Source organism: Parus major, chromosome 2 (assembly GCF_001522545.3).
Source record: "Parus major isolate Abel chromosome 2, Parus_major1.1, whole genome shotgun sequence".
Taxonomy (NCBI): Eukaryota; Metazoa; Chordata; class Aves; order Passeriformes; family Paridae; genus Parus; species Parus major.
Window position 1 is genome coordinate 133,050,595 of NC_031769.1, and position 19,372 is coordinate 133,069,966.

The window sequence follows — 19,372 nt, forward strand, 5'->3', positions numbered from 1 at the left end:
TGTGTCACAGAAAGGGAATACTGCAACTGCTTCCCAACTCTCAATTTACTGCTTAAAAACGTCTGTTGCTAAATAGTTTTTTTTCATCAGCTTAAACATAAACCCCAAATGTTTACCACTGACTTCTTAAAATTGAGCATGGCTACAAGTATGCTATAGATAACAGTACAAAAGGAGAGAAAGATCCTTCTATATGCCTTATCTTTGAATCCATTAAAATTAGAAAGATGAACTAATGAAGATTTTCTGTTTCTGATACACTTTATTTATATTTATATTTATTTTTATATATTTATTTATATATTTATAGTTGAAAATATCAAAATTTAATGTTAATATTTTTCTATTGAAGATGCTCTTAAAAGTTATCCTTATGCTTTTAGGTTCAGGAACTCTGGTCATATGATGGTCATGAAACAGAGTAAGAGATAAATTTACAGTGAACATGAAGAGTGGTAAAAATCAGTTTACACTAATCATACAGGACATAATATAGTGTAAGTTCACACCCCAGGTATTTTAGTTAGGTCATAAATATCACCTGTGCTGTCCACTTACCATATTTGCTCCTTTCATCAGTTGCTTGAAACAAAGTATACAGGCCCACTTTGTAATGAACAGACAAAGAGAGTCTTACCTGTTTTTCTCATGAATTTTTAGGATTTCATGTGTCTGTTGTAGCAGCTGTTTTTCCAGCTTGTATGTTGACAGGGAATTTTCCAGTAGCTGAATTTCAAGCCTGGATGTTTGATTTAGCACCTTAAGGATAAATTAAAAACATTAATATTTATATTGTCCTAGATACTTTGTTTTAGCAGCATAATATAATAATTTAATTCTGATTTGATGAATTGTCAAAAATTGTTTCTAAATCCTTTTTTAACCTCAGCTGCTCAGCTGGTGCAGATGAACTCAATCAAGCTACACTGATATGTACCAGCTGATATTCTGGCACTCTGTTTACTGTAGAATAGTAGTAGATCAGCAAAAAAAGGCAAGGTGACTGCCAAATAAGCTTTATTTCAATGGAAAGAACAAGAGACATGCCTCAAACATGCATTCTTACAAAGTATGCTTTAACCAGAAAAGTGCAAGAGTACTTGGAATTAAGTCAAAGTGTTGCATCTGCTATTTTGTAAATAAAGCTCCTACTTCAGCTTTCCCCTGCATTCTCTGTTCCGTGATGTTGGCAGTTCAGTGTCTTGTTTTTGTTTGAAATTGTTGACATTCACAGAGAAGTCTGAATTGTCCTTTTTTGTTGTCCTACAGAGCTTAAAAAATTGGGAAATGATTGATAAACAGCAACAACAATGAAGATAAAAAGCTATGATTCAGACTGTTGCTCATTTAGCCTGACACTTGTACCATTGACAATAGGTAGCTGTTTATTGACAGTCAAATGCTGATCTAGCTTCCTGGGCAGTCCTACCTTTGTTACATACACAGAGCTAAATATACTAACCAAATGAAATCAGAAGAAAGACACATAACAAGTGTCAGTCATCAATGCTGTTATTAACAAGAATCAAAGTGTTTCCTGAACCCCTGTGTTGAAATGTTTTGTGTGGCAATGCATTAGAAGGGAAAGAGTTTGGGAAATGTTCTCTGCAATTAACAGCTTTTTAAAAACTATGCTGGGAACATACCTGGGTTTCAACATCCGTGAGTTTCCTTGTCTGCTCTGCTGTCTGGCTGAGGAGGCTGGTCCCTATCTCGAGCATGGTAGCAGTGTGGTTCTGAACAGCATTCTGCTGCAGCTGCATCATCTCTGATTTCATGTTTTCCACAATGTAGTTCTCAAGCTGCAAAAGAGAAAAGGTTGCAGCTGTAGTATTTTTACCTGTTTAAGCATTCTTTTGTCATAAAGGGTGCATAGCTGACATTCTTGCCAAAAGCAGAAATTTTTTCAGGGGGATCCCAAGTCTCAGTTGACCATGTGACTATTGGGATAAGGATCTGACTATCATCCCCTTTCAGTCAGAGTCTCAAGATTTTCCCGAGTATCAAGGTCTGCTGCCATGAGCTGGAGCAGGCCTGCCTTTATCTGTGGCAAGGTTGAACCTTTGTCATGGAGATATCACAGCAGATTCAAACTGAAACCCTAAAAGAGCAGAGCACACCAGAGGAAAACATCAAATCCTATTTGTACATCATAACTTACATGTGAGTCTTTCATGGAAGAGATCCTACCATATCCCACATCCCCTGGTTTATGTCTGTCATTCATTCAGTTAGGAATATGATTTTTTATTCGGTTGAATCCCCAGAAAGACTTTTCACAAACTCAGCAATAAAAACATCTTAGTTTAATTCAGATGAAAAATTTGTAAAGGAATCTTCTTTCATCACTGTCATGTCAATAAAAGAAGGAAATTGTTAGCCAAAAATCATAGAAAGCTGGTTTTCTCCTTTGCTTTTTTGCTCTTGATATTTGGTTTGACTTGGCAAATTGTTGAACAGAATCTGAACAATAACCCTCTAAATAAATTGAGTACCCCAGAGTGAGGTGCTTTTTGTTATAGTCTGTTTTAGTCTATGTAGGCAGAATCATTCCCTTCTAGCTGACACTGTCCTTGATCTGCCACAGCAGGCCATAAACCCAGGGCTAGTCTACAGTATGATGAGATTGTTACTTATGTAAGCATTCTTCTGGTTTGATGTCCTCCCTAAAGCTTTAACATAAAGCATAACATAAAGATAGGTGGCCCAGAACATAGTTTTCAATACCTTCCACTGAAATAACCAGTTGGATTAGACCCAGTGAAGATTTAGGCCTCAGTTTTGTTTTATCACTGATGTTCTTTGTGGTTAGCTGATTTCAGCCCTAACCTAATACTGTTAATCACATTGGACCTGCTTCTGCAGCAGTAAGAGTATTTCAGTGTGAAAGATAATTTGCACAATTAAATAGTAATAACCAGATGGAATTGATTTAAATACTGCGAAAAAGAGTGGTAGTCTGATTTAGAGGGTGATTTATAAGAATGGCTGCTTTCATTCTTTCCACAGGTACACCTGTGCCTAGGGACCACAACTGTTAGATATTCTAATGAGTCATTTCAGCTGAGCTCACAAAATGTTTATTACAAGCTTGATCATTGATGTGCACCTTTCAGTTTTAAGAACATGATTACAAAAACAGGGCACTGGCACAATGTAAAATATTTTCTGCTTAAGACAGTTGTTGATTTTTTATTTGCTTGTTTGTTTATCTCAGTCTAAAGAAACAATAACCATCATGGTCAAAACTAAAGTGGATGTCCTACAGTTTCAGAAAACAAAAAGTTTGCTTGACTTGCCAGGTAACCACTCTGGGCTGAAAACCTGGAGAGTGTTTTAAAGGGTTGGTAAAATTTATTTTACAATACTTCAGTAAGTATTTAAATGAGATTTAACAGCCAAAGAGAAGTGTATATTGAGAAGTAGTGTCTACAATGGATGCCACCATTTTCTACTCTCTGTAGATGCCTTAATTTAGTTTATTGGTGTTTTTTATATTTTTATATATTTTACAGATATTTAGCTGGGTCAAGGGGGAGTTTATTGATCTATTGCATTTCTATAACATTACTTTATTTTCAGAAGTATTTTGCCTGTATTACTCTTTCTTAAAAGATAATAACTTTTTAGTCATGCTTTGCTTCTTGTTTTTCTAAACAGTTTTGGTTTTTTTTCCCCCAAACTATCTCTTGATTGCAAATAGTCCTTGTGAATGGGCCCCATAAACTGGGTGATTGTCCTTTTCCATATTCAGGTCCAGAATATGGAGACTGATCCTGGAGCATCTGAACAAGAAGTTCAATTTTTCTGATGAATTTCTCTTCCTAATGATACACAGAGTTCTCCAGTCATGGTACTGCTCATGACAGGTTACCAACACACACATTTCCTCACATCCAATGTCTTTTGTTTCCAGATAGGAACATAGCATATCTGTGGTGTGTGTAGCTGTACTGTGCTTGACTTGCTACCCTGGAGCTTTCTGAAATTGCCCCACTGTACGTGAGGAATGTGGTGCATACGTGCAATGGATGCCTCTGAAAACCCCTGCAAAAAGGGTAGCTGCATTTATTACACATCAGAAATGAGAAATTAGATGTTTTTACATATAAATAAAATGCCCACAGGTAGGGATATAAATATAAAAAGAAATGTATATTTTTAAGTAATTTTCTTTGCCTGTTACTTTAGTCACATTACAGAGAGGATTGTGATTGTGATTGCATCTGTGTGGAGCTACAGCAGTTTTGACTAGAAAGAACATCACAGATTGAGCCATATTGTAGAACTCACACTTTTAATTATTCCAGTCTAATACTGTCCCAATGGTATCCAGTCTTTGGCGATTGCCCTTGGTTACTCACCCCTAAAACAGCCTCAGATTCAATGTGAGACTGATTCATTATAACAACAAAGCTGACTTTCCTGTTTTAGAATTACTCATTAAATGCTTTTGTAAATATTTGATGTTCAGAAAACTACCACAATAGTTTCTGTGAGTACATCTCTGGAGTATCAAGAGCTGTTCACTCAGGCCAAGGGGGGGTTGAACAAGGACTGAAATAATATAGAGGTTTTGTTACATTAATTCCCCTTCCTTCCTTCCTCCCTTCACCTACTTCTTTTAGTTTGCTCAGTAAATTTATTGGATGCAATACTGGCCCTGCTAAAATCAATGCCAAAATCCCCATTGGCTTCACTAGGCCAAGATTTCACCTATTATTTTTATTGCAGGAAGCCAACAATTTACCGGGTTCATTATGACCAAGCATGGAATTCCATCTGAAGCCTTCCCTTCTCTGGAGGCCTGGTATTAAGTGTATGAACTGAGCTTTCTTTGTGGTTAGTTTAGAGCAATAGCATCTATTTACTAGGTGATAAAAGGATCCTTGCAGGGTGGCCTCACTGAAGATTTGACACGTGGAAACCTATTCACAGAAGCAAATTAAAGAACATTTAGAGGTTTAATTAATTTTCTAGAACTCCTTCATCCTAAAATTAAGTTAAATTCAATTCCTCCAGAGACTCCGAATTAAACAAGTCCTTAAATTACTGTGTCTACATATTTCAGCTACTCTTTTTGCAAAAGTGGAAAATAATTATATTCTGCATTCTTTTCCCCTTATCCCACCCCTCCAACTATATGGGTTTCCACAGTAAATTGATGCCCTTGTTATTAATTTGGCTGCATCTGCTTTCAGTAAGACTCATTACATTGCAGAGGAGTTGTGGGTAATGCTGAATTACCAGTGGGATGCATAAGAACATTGTAACATTCTCAGAAATAAAACTGTCAGGAGGTTCAGTGTTATTGGTTAATAAACATTCCAGAGGATTATACATTAAAAGTATCTAACCTTTTCTGGACAATGTCTATTGAACAACCTTCATAGAAACCACCCAAACACTAATAGAACTCTTAAAATGGAAATTGTAACTTAGGATCTATGCAATGATAAGTGTTTGCAGCAGATGGCTTATAAATAAAATAGGAGCTTTTGCTTTTATTTTGATCAAATAATGTTGGTCCCAGGTAATAACTATATGTTAAGAATTGGTATGATTTCCAGAAGACATTTTCATACAGTGCCTTACAACAAGACTACAAGTTAAAGTAACAATAGACTGTTCTCCTCCTACCATAGACTGCACATCGTTGGGAAATATAGAAAGACAATGACCAGTGTTATTTTGTAAGAGTGGTTTTGTGTTGTCCTGCTCTGCAAACATGAAGAAGTACTAGTAATGCTACACCACAACAGAAAGTTCAACTCTTCTTTTTTTATTTTTCTGTTTGAGGGAAGGTCATACCTCCCCACAGTGACAAACTGCCTTGGGGAGTGAGATATAAAAATGACTTTTGATGTGATTTGTGTTTTAAAAATACACAAACAGCTTTAGTGGGAATAAGCTGGAAGAAATAGAAATGTATAAAATACCTTAGAATTTCTTTGAGTTTTGAAGAATCAGAAAGGGGTTAGGAAAGACTTTATCACTGAGAAAAGTTATTTTCTTTATGTATTGTAAAAGCCAATATTTCATTTATTTTATATATTTATATTCTATAGGCTACTTGTCAATGAGGAAAAATTGATACAAAGATTCAACCTGCTTGTATTAAAAATCCAGTGAGTAGATAACAATCCTTGCAAAATTTCTGTCGGTAAATTATTACTAGGAATCAAGGACAATGAACATGGATGGCACATAAAGGCAATGAATAATACACAAATGTTAAACTATAATCTGTACCACTTTTGAAACAACCTTATCTGATTACCTGCATTAAGATGATATAGGATCATATGGATAACATCAGTAAAAACAACCTTGCAAGCTGAAGTGAAAATCTTAAGTGACTGCTACGCAAATTTGAATCATAGAAAGGCGTTTTGGGATATGTGGTATATGGGGCTTTCACAAAATCACTGGTTATGAAATATAGTGATTTTGAAATACATTGGTTATGAAATATTTTTGTGGGTTTCAATTCTAAGAGGAATCAGAAAACTAATCTACCAACTCCATATGAAGTCAAACAAACATATATGAGGAAAGCTGTCTGTAAAGACTGTATTTCCTTTTATTTTTAATTCAATGTACCCAGATTTCTAGCCTTAAAGCAACAAGAAAATAAGCCTGTTAGTATTTCAAATGCACATTAATAAAAGTAAATATTAGCATGACTCATAATTATTCTTTAGTTGTTTTTGCATTTTCATAATTTTCTGTAATATTGCAATTCATTATTTTGACTTCTTGCTCAGATATTTTTTTTATATCTCAACCCTCAGTCACAATAGTGTGGTTTTCCAAATTCTGTTCCTGACAGAGAAACAAACAATGACTTGCAGGGAATGTATGTTCATTTCTGAACTGAAACATTGAACTGTTTTTTCCAAACCAAATGTTCCAAACACAAAAATTATGCTTAAATCCTTGATTTCTTGAATGTCTGAATCTTTGGCATACCATATGTTTACTGTCTGGCTATAAGGCATAATTCAACAGATGCAATTCCACTGTGACCAGTGAAACCACAGCTGCATTCTCATCACACAATGACTAAACACTGTTTGATTCAGCCCCAGCTGAGTGATACTGAGATTTCTTGTCTGGTTGATTTTCAGTACACTAATGACACTTGTCCTCATGGAAGTTGAGCCTGGGTTTATAGCAACCTTCAGTGAAAAAAAATTGTGCTATAAATGTAGAAGAATCTTTCAGCTAGCTACAAAAACCAGCAAGCCAAAACCCCAAATCAAGCAGGTTTTCCTCTTCAGATAAAGACCAGACATCTTTTTGTTAGAAGATATCAGGAATAACACATGCATGAGATTATTCCAAAACACATGAAGTAATCATTCTGATGAATTCAGCATCAGTATAGTGTCTGCAGAAGTTTTGCTTTCAGTTCTGTGTGTTGCAATTCAAGAAAGATATACATTATCTGGAAAAGTGTACAGAAGACCAATAGTTGTCATAAATATGAAAAACTGAAATATTTAGAAATGCTTAGCTTGATAGGAAGGCTACCAAGAAAACACAAAAATGCAAAGGGAATGTGAATCACCTGTTTTCCACATTCATGAAGGAAATTCCATTCAGTATTGGAAGTTGAATTTTTACACATAAGGTGAAAAGTTTTCTAACAGTTCAGTACGGGTAATAAAATACTGGTAGGGATTCTTCTGTGAGCAAACTGTGAAAAGTCCAACACTTCAGCTAAAGATCAGAAAAATTATGTCATTTTATAGTTCTTTCTAGTTATATTGATTCCATTATTCATAGGGTTTTCTTTATTACTATGCTTCAGAACGTAGCTTGCAGGCTCAATATTTGGAATCAACTGTATAGTAAAATCTCCACTGAACTGAGAAGAGGTTTGGAAGACCCATCCCCTAATGAGCCTTTTGAAGGAAGTCAAGAAGTTAAAACCACAACATTTTTTTAAAAAAAAACCCAACTAGACAAACAAACAAAAAACCAAACCAAGAAAAACAAGCCACACATAATGATATAAATAAAAGGAACTGCTCTGGATAAAACGAATCAATCAAATTACGACATTCATTGAGGAAGTTTCTTAATGTATGAATATTCCTCCACAGAGGGGCATTCTGCAGAACCATCTGAGAAATTATTTCATGAACTACCTTGGCAATTAAAAACTGGCAGAAATCTCTTAAACTTGAATTACTTTTATTAGGCTACTTTCAAAACTGAAATTTCTAAAAAAATCAATCAATTTGCAGATATCGAAGCTTGTGTCTGTGGTGTCTCGGCATCTATGTACCATTTTATGTTATTCAGTAAAGTACATAAAATGTAACAGGCAGCAACAGATAATGATGGTGGAAGAATATGCTGTGTGGCATCCCACTACAATCTTAGGAAAATGGAAGGGGAAGTATTTTTTTATTAATTACTGTACTTTATTATGAATAGAAATACAAGATATGGGCAACATATAGTTCTTTGTTTCAAGATTTAAAGACATCAGCAGCTAGGTTTACCCAATAGTGTAATATTAAAATATGAATTTCAGTTCCTCATTAAGTATATGGCAAGAAATATTTCAAATTTGTTTTTGAACTTTTATGTCATTCTAAAAGATTAGCCATTTCTAGACCTAAAATCCAAAAATCTATATGAATGAAATTTGTCACTTGAAATGCCATTAATTACCTCTTCTACAAAAGCATACAAAACATTTAGGAATAAATTTCAATTATTTTTCTATGAATTTTAGTTCATACAACAAATTTTTTAACCTTAAGGCTTAATAAAGTCAATAAGCAGCATAACTGAGAATCACATCAAATATGATTAAATGGGTCCCACAAGGAATCTTCTGATAACATTTAATCATAACAATATGTTCTCCTTTTCTACTGATTAGTGGTATTTGTGGTTCAAATAATTGAATGTAAGATTTATAAATTTTGTTACTGTGTGAATGATATTTTTCTTTCATGATCATTTTCTAAACCACTTAATTCTATAAACGAAATTCATTTGGTTTTACAGTTGACTGAAAATATGAACCATCCTCAATATACACTGAAAGGGAAGACATATTTATGAAAAATGCAACATCTGTCATATCACCCTAGAAACATTAACATCTGTGGGAATTATTTTTTTAAAAAATAATTTTCTAGTAAAGTATGGAACTAATTAATTTTCTTTAGCAAATATATTTTTGGTGAGGTCTACTTTTCAGAAACACTAATTTTGGTACAACTTCTATGTAGAAGAATATTTAAACACCTTTGGGCTCATTCCTAGCTTATGTGCATACAACATAATCAAAATTAGTTCCACTGAAATATCTTCTTACTGCATTGCATATGGTTCTTGAAAAATGTAATCTTAAACTGCATAAATAGTTCTGGTTGCTATATTGCTCTGCCAGCTTATATCTAACCTTTCAATGAACCTGGGATGCTGGAATATATTTTAGAATCTATATGAGTTATAGCAGATAGTATAATGATTTAACATTGTACTTAATCTATTTTTAATTCTGCTTGGTTTCTGACACTCATCATTATGACATACGGGCACACTTTTCCGAGAAAGGTTGTGAAATTAAGACTCAGTGGTTTTATACTCTAGTCTTTCAACAAGTTTTGTTTTTCTGTATTTTTATATATATCTCACAGAAGCTGAATCTCTTTATTCATTGCCATGTGCTCTGCCTTTAGCTCTTCAGTTCTGTCTTGGGATATTCCTGATGAAAAGATCACAAATTCTTTTTTGTTGTTTTTCTCTCTTTCCTATGAAGGTTGCAGATTACTGTTCTGTCTTTCGTTTACCTGATATGAAGTCTCAAAGTCAACTGAAGATGCAGTCCATTATATCAACTGCTAAAAATTTTCAATTTTTAATCCTTTTGGAAGGCTTAAATTAGAAGTTTAGATGGCATAAATGGCAAGTTTAGATGCACTGAAACCACTGAAAGTATTGCCATTTCAGTACACTTGGGCCTATAGAAATTCAAGGGCATCCCCTGGTCTATAAAACAACTTCCTGACTCTTCCAGGTAATACTTATTTTTACTTTCATCCCAGAGAGATTGACAAAACATCCACTCTAGGCATTCCGTCAATCTTATAACACTAACCCAAACTCATGAACACTACATGTTCACATCTTCTGTGTGTGCTTCTATCAAAAATCACCTACTGGTCAGGAGAACTGAAGCCTATCTCAGAACTTTCCTAGGTGATAGGGAGTAATGAAAACTTCCTCAAGTTTGATTGTTATGGGAAGTGTAAATCTTATTGTACACTCCCTGTTGTATGATGGCTCATTGGCACCTGGTAAGGACTGAATCATCATAGAGCTTTGCTTTGCTCAAAAAATGGATAAAGTGCAGGAACACTGCGTGTCCAAAATTAGTGTTTATACAGCTAAGTTTACCTCAAAACACATGGAAAAATAAAGTGAATCCTCATAGACATGGTTCATGGTTCATGGTTCATGGTCTGCTTGAGAGCAAAAAATCCTGCTACCAACTTCTGATTTGAAACCTCTGACAAGCTAGAGCTGCTGGGTGGACAAGGTGTTTGTAATCAAATAAGATTCCTCATCTCAACAAATCTTATTTAGCAAAAGATGTTAATAAAAATCTTATCTAGACCACAAAGAACACTAACAGTTTAATCAAGAACCCTGTCCTTTTCCTTTCCATTGCATAATAATGACAAGTTTTATTTTGTTATGTTTTACGTCTTGCATTCAGCATTTGGCTTCAAAACCATGATTCTAGTTAATATCGAAGAAAGTTGTTCTTGTCCATTGGTACCTAATGTAGCAAAGAGCAAAACCTCTATGTGCTGTAAAATCCATTCCCCTGTAGAACCCAGGAAGGCAAAACCTGAAAGCTGCTGAACTTCTTCAGTCAATAAGGAATTAATATCTAGACAAGCGTTTACCTATTCTCACACACAGTATTTATGTGCATAGATTTACATGAGTGTATACATAATACCTCTTAAATAATTTCTCTTAAATTATGGGGTTTAATCTATGTAGGCAGCAATGTTCATTTGTGTCATATAAATTTTGGCTATATTTATGGTTCTCAACTTTTATTACAATAACCTGGGAACAAGCAATTTAATGATAGATGTTCTGGATACATGGCAATGTTTACCTTAGTTTCAATACAGACATTAAAAAATTGATACATCTCCACTGGAATCACTTTATAATTTTAAGAAATACATATAAGAAATACAAATGAATGAAATTTCCAGAAATATCTGTAGTAGTAAGCTAAGAGATTCAATTTCCCACAGCACTATAAAGAAGTTAACTGCTAGTACAAATTCTAACACCTTTTCTTCCCATTCTTGGAATTCTGTATATACCCATCAATCTCTAGGTGCCTTCAGACATAAATATAAAAAACTGCATACCAGGAGATGGTCCTGCTAAAATATGTGCAGCTCTCAAAAGTTTGATTTCTTCCCATGCTGATGGATCTGATTGCCTTCATACACGTCAAACAGTGTATTAAAATACATAAATAAAAGTCTTGCCAAATACTTCCTTCCAATAAGTATTTAAACAAGAATAATGCATAAAAATCTCAGAATGAAACTTTCGCATATTCAGTACATGTGAATATATTTACGTATGCATATATATGTATCTATACATAAAATAAGCATGAGCTCATTCTACCAAATAGATTATAAAAACTGCTTTACATGTAACATTGGAAATAACTGTAAGTCACTAAACAATATAATGAAATACAATGTATTTAAATTAGCCAGTAGAAAAGACTAGGAAACTTAATAAGATAAAAGTGCCTTGGTTTATTTGAAATAACATAGTTCGAGATATATATCCTTTAATGGCTTTAATAACTGTATAGAAAGATAAGACCTTTTTTTATAGGAAATATGAGAGCAGCCAAAGCATACAAAGACAATTCTGGTCCCTCTTTTCATTTCAATCCTCTTGAGATTTTAAAGGAGAGCAGTCACATTTCCTTTTAGTAAACGTGTGCTAATACAATTTCCTTCATTCCCTGTTGTTGGAGTGAGATTCAGGGTATGATTACAGGGATCAAATCCTTGCCCTGAGTTTACTTCTTGAATGCCACAATCTCTAAATGAAAAATGTAGAACTGTGGGTTTCTCTAGAGAGCTCATATAGTGGGAATAAGCATTTTTATTTCCATTAACTGCTAAAGGAATAACCATACTGGAATTGCAATAATAAGGAACAGAATTGGGCTGTTCTGTGCTTAGCACTGAGCACGAACTCAGCAGTAATAAGAAGAAAACTGGATTGAAAATCTCTATTTTAATGTAACTCTTAAGAATAAAAGACATTTAAAATGTTTAAATTTAGGGAACATCTGAAAATAAAAAACTTTTGGAGATATTCCTGCATTTAAGTCACTGTAGAGAAGAGACAAATGAAAAGGAATGATGGCAGAGTCTCTGTCCTAAAATGTTACTTTAGGAGAAGCATGTTTCTCCCATTTATTTTTATAGGACCTGGCAAGGATATTCCCTCCTACTTCAGTTTATCATAATCACAGCTCTTCCTGGAAGATGTTCTTGTGATGCATTCTTTTGTAAGTCATGAAATCATGAGCTGAAGTGGGGAAGCTTTCAGCCTTCAATTACATGTCCCCTAACTCATTGTCCGTTTTTTCTCTTTTTATGGCTGATGTAGAGTTTCTACTGCCCTTAACAAAGACAGGATAAATAAATTCACAGATGAACTACTAAGTCTGTCCATGAACGCTCATGCAGTACAGGCATCACAAATGATAGAGGAACAACGACATATACTAGAAATGGATTGGCAGACAAAGAGATGGGAAGTTTGGATGCAGAAATTTGAAAATACATCTGGTTTTACAAGGGAAAGCAGAAGCCACCAAGCATATATTTGTCAATGTTATACTTAATGGCCATAATTAGACATTCATTGTTTAAGATTCATGCTAGTTCAATACAAATTCAAATCTTTATGCTAATAGTGAGGAGAAATGGTTTTAATTACATTTTAGTAGTGCAAAACTGTTCATATGTCTTTGATATGTCCTTTGGACAATTTAAATATGAATATATTTCTGGTGATCCAGGAGTCCTGGCACCCGTGCTGCTCCCACATTCCCAGTGAAGTGACAGGGTAGCTGTCAGGTTCACTCTGTCACTGATTAAGTTGCTACTTTTGTTTGCAAATTTCTACATGGTGTCCCTGTGCCCAAAGTGATAACTATCACAGTCATTTCCGATTTGTAATCCAGGAACAAGTACAGGCCCTTGCCCTGGCGGACCTTCACAGCTCAAAATATGAAGTGACAACCCTTCTGGCATGATTAATGTAGTGAAAACACAGAGCCATGAGTCAAAGATGAGACACACCAGTTATTACAAGTCTGTACTTCACTCAGATCTCACATGAATTCTTAGCATTTATTTCGGGTTTTGCTCTCTTGCTCTTCCTTCTACAATACTTTTAATTTTACAATAAATCCCAAGTAGGTCATGCATAACAATAAGACTAATGTTTTCTTGCCAAGTAAAACCACAATCAGAAGGGTGGTTTAGTAATAACTCAGAAGCATTTACAATGTAATAAAAATACATTGAATAAACCAATTCATCAGAATAACAGGACTATTAAATAAAAGGAAAATATCCTAGGCCTTTCAAACATGCTGTAACTCTTCAGAATCAGAGATGACCAGGGCTCAAAATCAAATATAGATATTGTTAAACTTTCAAGTATTCCAAGTCAGGATTTTACTTCAATCTTATTTTCATAATGATAGCCATGTGGTACTATTCTTCTCCCTCATGGGTAAGGAAAAATATCTGTTCTACTGACTTTGTACTTGCTGTATATAAATGCAGCCTTTCAAGTCATTAGTTTAACCACATGTGCAGAACATACAGGAATTAGGATAACATTTCCCATGACTACAGCTATTTGACAGAAAGAAGAATTGACATCAATAATGCTCATATCCATCACACTTTGTACTATAATAGTAGAGAACAAAGTGTTCATGAATCCCAAGGAAAGTTTGGCAGCTGTTTCACTGAGTGTAGATTGCGAACATGTTAATAGTTATACATTCTGCCCAAAAGCTGGCAATAATGTTTATATTTGCCCTGTATTCAAAACTTTACAACCCAGTGAATTCTTTAGTACTGGAAAGAGATAAAAAAATCCTGCCATGTACTAAAGAAATGCTGTAACTATGACTCTCGCAAAGTCATATCTGCTTCTCCTGGACGACCCACAGAACCTGTGTTGGTTACTGGGAGGGTACATTTGAACTCAAATGTCACCTGCAAACTCCTGTGCTCAGAACACATAAAAACATGAAAAAATTAATGTTCTGAAACAGGCATTCTCTTTTTCAAGACAAAGGTTTTCCATGCCTGGTATTGATGCTGATAGAAACAGGTTAACTCTGTGCCATGCCTGAAAGTTTGATCCAATGAGGGGTGGCCAAGAGTGCCAAAACCAACTGAGCCATACAAGAGACCTGGGGGAAACAGGTCAGAAAACTCCTGATTCCCCAATGCATCCCTGTTTCATCTGGATCCAATTCATTGCATTCAGGTAATGACATATTTTCGATTTCCATTAGGTCAAATAATATGGGCTTAGGACACAGATTTTTTGGAGGAGAGGGGATGGCACAGGAAGCTTTTTTCAGGTAGAGGGGAAGTCTGGAATTCTGACATATTAATGTCAAGGGAGGTTTTGCAGGTACTAACAAACTTGCTAGGATTTCATTCCCGAGTCTTTCCTTTTTCACTTTCAGCTCCATAACAGGCAAAAATGTCTTCCCAAAGCCAATAGGAATGCTTTTATTTTATTTTTTTATTAGCTGGCAACAATTCTAATCTGCTCTAAAAACAAGCATTGGGGCTTTTCCTTATTGTAAACCTATTAACATGCTATTCAAGATTATTTTCTTGTGAAAAGTTTGCTGTTGACATTAATGCAAGCGTGGACATAGGGATTATTGACCATTATTACATTTGGACTTTTAACTTCTAGACATGAAAAGAAAACTAAAACAGAAATGCTTCTGTTCCACTTGAAATAAATTACCATGCTACCACAAATTCCCAGCAGGAAAAGGAAAGGGGAGGTGTAAATTCCTTCACAATGTGTAGAAAGTTTAATGGATTTCTATGTGATAACAGTGGAAATAGTGTCACTGTTCTTTTTGTCAGTGTAAAGAACAAAAAATAGGAAAACAAGACTTCATTTCTTTCTTTGCAAGTGGACTGCAAGGCCACCACAAAGATATTTTCCTTTAAAGGAAGAATAGAGAAAGGATTATGTAAAATGAGCTGCAGAGTTCCAGTTGAGAACTGAACTTCTTGAAAGGTCAGGTGTTGGGGGTTTTTTTGAAGCTTATCTTTTTGCCTCTTTGCCATTCAAGAGCAGATCTTTCACAACTAGACAGAAGCAAGATCTCAGCTTTCAGAGCATCACAAAAAAGGGGATATTCCAAGCAGACCTGCAGTCCACTGCTGCCACATGAGAGAAGGTCGTGGCATAAAAGCATCTTCCTCATTGTCATCCCCAAATATGTGGCATGTGTGAGTAGAGGCTCAGCTGGAGCACTGCAATAGCTTGACTGATCTGAATGAATTTTCCAGGTAGGACCTTTTCTACTTGCTAAAATAAATACTTTAAAAAATCTCAAACTCTGCTCTAGATGAAAATCTTTTATCCAAACATGCAGCTGAGTGTTTAGAAAATGTGATTCTATTTGCTCTCCTTCACACTCTTGTTTACATCTGTGTTAGTCTCTGTTACTGCAAGGCCCCCCTTTACCCAAGATGGTTGAACAGCTTTCCACTGGTGAACCACCTGCCTTTGTGAGTGAAAGCAGATTTTTGCAGGAAGTATAAAGAAATCTCTCTAATTGGACTAACAAAATTCCCAAAATATTTATTTTTCAATACTACAAAAATGAAGGAGAAAAGCAGTCTAGCTTTTTAATCTTGTTATCACCTCCCAGATAGTCAGTGCAGATCAGGGATTCACCTAGGCATATGTGAAAGTGATGCATTCATATTCCTCCTTCTATTTATGTTATGCAGAAGGATGTGTATTCTGGATTACTGGTGGTTGGAGCTGATTACACAACTCAAAACAAGGGTTTAATCCATTCCCTACTTTCCTGGTGGTGACAGTGTACTCATGTATGTGACATTTAACTCTATAATAGATGCAGCTTCTGTTTCCATCCTCCCAGAAAAGATCATGTCCAACAGATGGGTCCATGAATTTATCAGGTAAAAAGGAGGCTCACGCTGATAACTCATCCACTGCTAAAATTAAAAGTGTGAGTCCCTGTCTAGTAACTAACTATAAAGCACATTGAAATACAAGGAGTGGCTAAAAAACGAGTGATGTTTGAACTCACAGATTCCTGGCTTCTGTGAGCTTTTCACAGAGCTGCTAACATGTCTGACAAGAAATCTCTGATACACCTGTGAAATAATAAACTAAAACATAGGCTGTCCCAGTAATTTTCCTTCATAAGGCAGGCCAAATTTTGAAAATAATATGTTAACACCACATTTCTGAAGGTAGCACTGTGTGAACTATCAAAATCAGAGAGCTGCAGTTATATGTCACATAATTACTGAGAAAAAGGCTTTCTACCAGTTGTTTTTTACTTCAGTGCTGTTTTGTATTGGTTAATAAATAAATACTGTCATAAATGTGAATCATGTCTGATTAAAGCATGATGCCAGCCCCATTTGCCCTTTTATTGTCAAGATGCTTCAGACAAATTATTAGTGACGTGTAAAAGCCTGAAATGACCAGTCATGGATATTAAGAACAGCTTAGTGGTGGATGTGTTTCACTGACATGTTTAGGAATGGCAGAGTCTTGGCACAGACTGCATTGCACATCAGCTGAACCAGCTGAAGAATGTTTGAATCCTTTGCTGCAATAGATCTTTATAATCCCCATCTTTTAACACGTGGTTGCCAGTGTGCTAAGCCAGTGTGCTAAGAAGGATTTTTAATATAAACTGGCTTTCTGAGACCTGAAAAGTTAATCAGATTGGTATTTAATTTTATTTCTTTTATATTTAAAGCCTATTCTACTTGTGCATGACCTGTAAAGCTTTCATTGAGAAGAGTGAGGTGAATGATAAAAATGGAACATACAGTATATAATTAGCTATGGCAGACTTAGTAGTTGGAGGGATATACTTTAGGAAATAATCCTGAGTTTTCAAGGAAGGAAATAGATGACCAAGTAGTTTAAATCCATTTATAATTCCTGGGATGCTGTGAATAATTGCCCTTTGGTTGAGCAAAAAGGTTGCTAAATAAAAAATTATAGAAACATAGAATATTTTGGGTTTGAAGGGACCTTAAAAGCCATCTAGTTCTTCCCCCACTGCCATGAGCAGGGACACCTCTCACTAGACCAGGTTGCTCAGAGCTCAATCCATCCTTGGCCTTGAACACTTAGACAGATGAGCATCCACAACTTCTCTGGGAAACCTGCTCCAGTGCTTCACTACCCTCACAATAAAGAATTTCTTCCTATTATGCAATATAATCCATCCACTTTTCCACTTTAAAGCCATTCCTCATCCTATTACTACAGTTCCTGATGTAGAGCTCCTCTCCAGCTCCCTTGTAGACCACCTTCAGGTACTGAAAATGTTTATTATTTAATTATGATAATTTAATAAAAAATAGAGTAATTTTTAATTGCTATAAATATCTTCAAGAATAGTTTTATGCAAAATAAGATAGAAACACAAAAACATATTTTATTGTCTCTTGAAAGATTTTAAATTATTTTGAAGTTATGGCTTATTTAAAAATAAAACAGTATGGTTTCTACTCAGAAAATTGTGTGAGATAAATACATTGAATTTCAAAGTGCAGGCCAGCCTTTCTGCTAGAAATAGACCATTCCACTTAAAAAGGAAAAACCTGTAGCAGAACATCAGAACAGACACAACATGACTGCTATATTTTATTTATACTACCTTCCAAAATCAGATTAAATTAGATATTTTAACTGTCCTCCTAATTTTATTTAAAGTTGCATTTGCTTCTCAGATTAATGAAATTTTGATACCATTAAAGGACAAATTAGTTAGAACATTAAATTAAATTTAAATTCATACAGTTTTTCCAACATAAATAAATAATCCAAGTATTTTATCCAGACAAATCTTATGTGATGTTCAGTTAAGGGAACAGAACATTCCATAACAATCTAAATCCACACAGTGACTAGAAATATTTTTTAAGACAATGCCAACTTAAAGTCAACCTTTTTTAGACCTTTTTTACCTTATTTACTCTTTCCAAGTAATATCAACAGTAATATGTAAAGAAGTGCTGAGAGAAAGAAAGTATTTTTGCTAAGTTTGTTTGGTTTGCATAGTTAATGATACTTTGTTCAATTTCTATTCACTTAACTGTGCCCAAGAAGGGCCATAAATAATGTAAAGATGACTATGTCAGTCTGCACATAAGCCCAACACTTACCACAGCCAGGCAACTTCAGACAGAGACAAACTGATATAATTTATGACTTCAGTTTTTTTGAAAAAGAGGAAGGACTTCTCAGTCCCAGCCTTCGCGCACACGTGTAGACCAAAGTGCGTATATGGCTGTACTAGTACATTTGAGTAATGCTTGAAACTGTGAGCATTTGTTATTACAGGGTCTGCTCTCACAGAGATCTCAGTAAAGAATCAGCCATAAGAACTGAAGAGAAGCCAGTAAATTACTTCATCAAACTCTCCAAAATCTGATAAATGGAAATGCCTTTGATTGCAAGTGAGCCAATTATGACAGGGTATCCTGACCATTAATAATTTTCTGAGTTATGCAATTAAATCATAGGAGCCCTTCTTCTTTTTCATCCTTAGCTATCTGCATAAAAGGCCTAATCATGATCTCATTAAAGACAGTGGTTCAAGTAGGGGTTTTGTGGTGGTTTTCTGCCTGTTGGTGATCTACTCCTTTGCAAGATATTTAGTAGTTCTTTCTTTGACTGTAGGACTGCACATCAATTATCTCTTCAAAGAGACCGTCAACGCACTTAAAATTAGCTACTCAAAGGTTTATATTTACTTAAAAAACCTTAGCATCTCATCAGAAAGAACCCTTATTTTGGCTTAGTTTCCACTGCTGGGTTTTCACTGGACTTGTTTCTGCCACTGCAACTCAGTACTAACTTTGTTAGGTTCAGCCACAGAAATGTTTTATCTCCATGGCTACACAGAATTAAGCACATTGGACATGGTGCTGCAAAGGCTGCACATTCAGCAAAGCCTGAGGCAAATGCAGGCCTCAGTTTAAACATGGAG

The 19,372-nt window shown here is 35.1% G+C and overlaps 1 protein-coding gene across 1 annotated transcript in view; it reads right to left on the reverse strand.

Moving 5' to 3' along the window:
• Positions 1 to 19,372, reverse strand: part of ANGPT1 (angiopoietin 1) — a 152,304-nt gene that overhangs the window by 82,231 nt on the left and 50,701 nt on the right. Inside the window, exons 2-3 of the mRNA XM_015620204.3 lie at positions 1,647 to 1,802; positions 638 to 759 (exon numbers count right to left, since the gene is read on the reverse strand). Coding sequence (XP_015475690.1) covers positions 638 to 759; positions 1,647 to 1,802 — 278 coding nt within the window. The remainder of the gene's footprint in view (positions 1 to 637; positions 760 to 1,646; positions 1,803 to 19,372) is intronic.